Source organism: Chiloscyllium plagiosum, chromosome 31, assembly GCF_004010195.1.
Source record: "Chiloscyllium plagiosum isolate BGI_BamShark_2017 chromosome 31, ASM401019v2, whole genome shotgun sequence".
NCBI classification, from domain to species: Eukaryota; Metazoa; Chordata; class Chondrichthyes; order Orectolobiformes; family Hemiscylliidae; genus Chiloscyllium; species Chiloscyllium plagiosum.
Window position 1 is genome coordinate 39,487,762 of NC_057740.1, and position 6,000 is coordinate 39,493,761.

At 44.0% G+C, this 6,000-nt stretch overlaps 1 protein-coding gene across 3 annotated transcripts in view; it reads left to right on the plus strand.

The window, feature by feature from the left end:
- The window catches only part of ankle1 (ankyrin repeat and LEM domain containing 1), a 35,657-nt gene extending 33,261 nt beyond the window's left edge, over nucleotides 1-2,396 (plus strand). For all 3 annotated transcript variants that reach the window (XM_043721438.1, XM_043721437.1, XM_043721439.1), the window contains one exon: nucleotides 650-2,396. In XM_043721438.1, coding sequence (XP_043577373.1) covers nucleotides 650-822 — 173 coding nt within the window. In that variant the 3' untranslated portion in view covers nucleotides 823-2,396. The remainder of the gene's footprint in view (nucleotides 1-649) is intronic.
- The last annotated feature ends 3,604 nt before the right edge of the window (nucleotides 2,397-6,000 follow it).

Consider the following 6,000-nt stretch of genomic DNA (forward strand, 5'->3'; position numbering starts at 1 on the left):
TAGGGCTCCCTCTTCTATTCCTAAAGACAAAATAAAAAACCTGCCGATGCTGCAATCCAAAGTAGACAGGCAGGAGGCTGGAAGAACATCCTGTTGCTGCCGAACTTGCTGTGTTTAGATTAGATTCCCTACAGTATGGAAACAGGCCCTTCAGCCCAACAAGTCCACACCGACCCTCCAAAGAGTAACCCACCCAGACCCATTCCCCTACATTTACCCCTGACTAATGCATCTATCACGATGGGCAATTTAGCATGGCCACTTCACCTGGCCTGCACAGCTTTTGTGGGAGGAAATCCACCCAGACACGGGGAGAATGTGCAAACTCCACACAGACAGTCACCCGAGGTGGGAGCCAAACCTAGGTCTCTGGCGCTGTGAGGCAGCAGTGCTATCCACTGGGTCACCATGTGATCTTCCAGCCTCCTGCCTGTCTACCCTCTTCTATTCCTAGCTGTACATGCAAATATTATCTCCATGTTTACCTCTTCAAACCTTTTTGTTACCTTTTTAAGATCTTTATGAATGCCGCCCCTCGGGTTTCCCTTTGCTAAAGAAGCTCTCTGACTGAGCAAGTGGGCGGAAAGGGCCTGTGCAGGTGTTTGAAAGCCGGAGCTAATTGCGAGTTCTTTGTCTGTCTTCGCTGCAGGCCTGCAGATGTTGACCAACAAGAAACGGGGCGATTATTACGGTGTCGCTGCGACCTGGACAGCGAGGCGACGGCGGCTGCTGGGGGTCCACATGCTCCGCCGGGCGCTGCAGATCTTTCTGGCAGAAGGGGAGCGGCAGCTGCGTCCAGCCGATATCCGGATAGGGCAGTGACCGGCCGCGGGCATGGCTCAGACCGACCCCTAAACCCCCAGCACCGTGCGGCAAACTCCAACACACCCAATCGTGAGACCTTCCACATGGCACCCCTGCTCTGCCCTCGTCATTCGAGTAGTCCATGTTGGTTTCAGTGCCCACCCTGGTTTTGGTGGATTGGCATTCCCAAAAAATGCAGCCCTTTTACTTGGTGTGCCAGTGTTCCACAGAACCGTAGTGTGAGCATTCCCACATGCTGTTTCAAGGTTGTGGGCATTGGTGCCCATTGGAAGGGGAGGTGGTATCCTACACCATATGTCCATAGAGAAGAGCAGCAGGGACTACTGGCAGAAAGGTCACCACCCAGTGGCTCATGTGCACCTCCTGCGGGCGCATTTGAACATTGCATTGCAAAGAGACATTGCGTTTGGTTGGATGGACTTTTATAAAGAGTGCAGATCTCCAAAAAGGGTATAAACTACAAAGATACAATCTCTGTTGGGAAAAGAAAATTCTGAACAATTAGCCTTTTTATTCAAAAATGGTATTTATCGCCTTCCTAAACTTTCTGATTCTTGCAATCTCTTGAACAGTTTGTAGCAGTCAAAATAGTTCCTGGTTTCCGTGTGCAGAGGCTCCGAAGGGAATGGGGCAGAAATGTCCCTGCCTTTCCCTCATTGGATGATCCACAATTGAGGAATATTGGTCCTGGGAAATAGCAGCTGAAAGTTTTTTTATCTTGCTCTGTGATGGTGAGTTAGGTTCAAGCTGTAGTTTTCCCTACTCCACCCTTTTAAAGATGTCTTTTTAATGCTGTTTTTAAAATGCTCTCTTCTGCTGACCTCCAGATGGCAGTGTTTGAGGAGTTCCTGGCTGTGTTGGTATCTGGCAAAAGAAAGCTTCTGCCATGTGTTTCGGATACAAATATCTGAGCATTCCCTTGCATCATTGGAGTCTTTAACTCCTTCAAATCATTTCTCCCTACAATCTGAACAGGCCTAAATGGATTCGTTACATTTTTATTTTAAGATGAATAAATGTAAAAGATGGTGGCTTCAACCAGGTTTTGAGAATTTCACCATGGTGGACCAGGACATCGTATTGAGTGAAATTGGTGATTTGTGACCTGGCAACAAATAAAAATAATAATGAGAAGTTTTTTGGGGGGGAAAAAAAAGAATGTTTGCACACTGGGTAAAATGTAGTGCCCCAAAAATAATTTTCAAGAGGGAGTACTCGCATAAGAACTTGAAGGGGGAGTACTTGCAAAGCCATTCAGAAATTAGACTAATTAAATCCCATATTCGTTTTAAAGACCCAACAGAGGCCTAATGGGCCCAATGGCCATTTTCTGTGCTATATCATTCCTTGGGGATAGTGTGCAGGTTGTGGTAGAAGAGCCATGATCCTATTGAATGGCCAAACAGGTTCAAGGAGCTGAATGGCCTACTCCTGCTCCTATTTTCTTTAATTCTAACATCCTCAAGAGAAGCAGTTGCAATGAGCTGAATAGCGTCACACAGCCGGTACAGTGTGGAAACAGCCCAACCAGTCCACACCGACCCTCCAAAGAGTAACCCACCCAGACCCATTCCCTCTGACTAATGCACCTAACACTATGTGCAATTAAGCATGGCCAATTCACCTGACCTGCACATCTTTGGACTGTGGGAGGAAACCGGAGCACCGGGAGGAAACCCGCGCAGACACGGGGAGAATGTGCAAACTCCACACAGCCTGTCACCCGAGGCTGGAATTGAACCCAGATCCCTGGCGCTGTGAGGCAGTAGTGCTAACCACTGAGCCACTTATCAACTCAAACCTGGATATTGGTCAGAGCTTGTGTTCTGAACATGGACTGCTTCAGTATCTCAGGAGTTGCGAATGATGCTGAACATTGTGCAAATATCAGCAAACATCCTCACTTCTGACCATATGAAAGAGGGAAGGTCATTGAAACAGCTGAAGATCATTGGGTCTTGGACGTTACCCCGAGGAACTCCTGCAGAGATGTCCTGCAGCTGAGATGATTGACCTCCAACAACCACAGCATCTTCCTACATGCCAGGAATGACTGCAGCCAGTGGAGTTTCTGCCTTGCTTCAGCAGGGCGATAAATTACCAGGTTGTATTTTTCCTCCTTTTATTGATGGGAAGTAGCTGGACAATTTTCACATTGCCAAGTTATGTACTAGAATAATCTGAATGTCAGAGTAATAACTAAATTGCACATGTATTTTAGATTGTAATATTGTTCCAACAGTGTGTAGTAAAGTATTGCTGACCAAAACATGGAATCATGTGGCTCTATTCTGTTAGGTCCCCTGGATCTCAGTTTTTGTCTAATTAGAAACTTATGGGTCCTTTACCAGATTGTAACATGAATATATCAGTCTGGTCTGAAATAAAAAATATTACAGAGGCAAGTTTGGCTGACACATTCAAGAGTGAATTAAATTATTATTTAAAAAGGAAGGATATACAACATGATGGATATTATAGGTGAGGAATAGGTGTGTTATTCATTCAGAGAGCCAGTGCATACATGACAATGGCTTGGAACAATTGTGATAAATGTGCTGCCCACATCACAAGAATGGAGAAATATTTTGAATGAATTTGGGAACACGCTGGCTTGTGTTTGTTCCTGGGGCTTTCAGATCCTCATTGTGAAACTCAGTGAGTATGACCGTGAGGAATAATAGATGTGCCTCTGCCTGGTATGTGTAAACATGTGTTCTGTCTTGCACACACTCACTCACTCAATCTCTCACAGACACACAGGCACAGACTGACAGATGCACACGCGCACACATGCCAGTTTATTACAAGGAGTAACTGGTTCACAGTCGAAAGCAGGAACCTTGGCTGTGGGGCATTCCTGCTGCCCAGTGCTGCCAAATCTTCAACTGCAGCGTCTAGAACCTTGCCTCTCATTGTGTCAACTCAATCATTGTTGTCAATTAACCCTTAAAGAGGCTCCAAAATGCATTTACTTTTTACTTTGGTCATCCTTCTATTGCACCAGTAAACTATCAGTAAGCTGTGAAACTTGTTTGAAAGGATTGACACCACGCGGTGGCAGAGGGAGACCGTGTTCTGAACTTTGTCCTTTCAGACCTGCTGCTTTTAATGTTGAATTGTTTCTCTTGGGGAGATGAGGGTGGAGAGAGAGAAAAAGGCTTTGTATCTTTTGGAAGACAATTCAAAAATTGTCTGCATCTAGATAATATTTAGATCACTAGATACTTTGGACCTGTGTTTGCACTTAATTGTTAATTTTGTAAGGTCAGTTTAAATGGATTATTGATCCGATGTTGATTGCAATCGTGCAGCAAACTCTCGTTTTCATAGCGCTGAATGCTGAAGTGATGGTGAGAGAAATGAAAGTGAAAGCATCATCATAAGATGTACACAGATCCCCAATGGAAGGATTAAGGTTTCTTGCTTCAGGGGTTAACATTTCTTGATGATTCTTTCCAAAGTCACTGACTAAAAAATGCCTTTATCTTGTCAAATTAAAATGGAAGTTACAAATATCTCTAAAGCGGTGGAGCTGAGTATTTTGTATGATACAAGAATTCCCTTCAAGTGCTTTTCCCATCTCCCTTTTTCCTTTGTGTATCTATTCACCCCATCTTTCCATCCTCCATCCCTCTCTATACTTTGTCACTGTCTGTCCTTTTAGATTAGATTAGATTACTTAGTGTGGAAACAGGCCCTTCGGCCCAACAAGTCCACACCAACCCGCCGAAGCGTATAGCACCGTGTGTGTGTCTCTCTCTCTCTCTTGTTCATCTGTGTGGAGTTTGCATGTTCTCCCCATGACTGCGTGGGTTTCCTCCAGGTGCTCCAGTTTTCTCCCTCAGTCCAAAACTATGCACGTTAGGTGAATTGGCCATGGGAACCACAGGGTCCCAGGGATACGGTAAGGAGCTGGGTCTCAATGGGATGCTCTTGAAAGGCTCATTGCAGGGATTCTATAACCACTTCCAATGGTCGTAGAAACCCAACTGGGTCATAAGTGCCCTTTCGGGAAAGGAAATCTGTTGTATTTACCCAGGGTGGTCCAGGTAACTCCAGATCAACTGCAATTAGGTTAACTTTTAATTACTCTCTGGGCACTGAGAGATGGGCAATTAATTCTGGCTAAGCCAACAACATCCATATTTCATAAACATGTGAAACAAACTGTACTATATGCTGTCCTCAGCAGCAACATCAGAAATACAACATGAGGTTCCAACCTACGCAGACAACTCCAGCTCAATCTCACTACGGTTTTGCCTGACTCTTTTCCCCCATCTGTCTCTAATCTGCCCAATTGCTCACCTGAACTCCAATGCTGCTTGAACACACAGTTCCTCCAGTTAAGTTTTGGGAAAAATAATCACCTTTGGTCCCTGCTAGAAACATTATTTCTGCCGCCCAATGCTAAATCAGGCTGTTTGTATATTTGGGAGAGAGAAAATAGTTAACATTTCAAGTCCAGTATGACTTTACAGAAATCTATTTCTGATAAAGTCATACTGGACTCAATCTTAACTGTTTCTCTCTGGGTTTGTTTCAGGGTTCCAGTAACTAGTATTTTGCTTTGGTTTGGATTCTGGGTTTGCAACCCAATCTTCTTTTCAACACCACAACTCTTACCAATGTCCGAACCCACTTCAGGTCCTGCTCACTGACCAATGATTGGATACAATCTGTTGAGACCTAATTTAACATTTTTGTTTTGTTTTCAAACCATAAGCATTGGTTGCTCCTTTTTGTGTTGCTATTTCCATATTTTAGTAAGCTGTTGGTATCACTGGCAAGGCCAATACAGGACTTGTTACCCATCCATATTTGCTATTGAACAGAGTGGCCATTTCAGAGTCAACCACATTGCTGTGGGTCTGGAGTAACATGTCGGCCAGACCAGGTAAGGACGACAGATTTCTCTTCCTAAAGGACATTAGTGAACTGGATGGGTTTTTACAACAATTAATGATTGTCACTAACTGAGATTGGTTTCAATTCTATATTTATTAATTATATTTAAATTTTGATGTGATGAAATCCATATCCCCAGAGTATTTATCTAATCCAGTGTCATGTTCATTACACCACCATATCCCCAATCTTGATTCATTATTGGTAGCCATGTCTTTGGCTGCCTCGTTCCTAATTAATTTTTGTGTTTACCTAATAGTTATT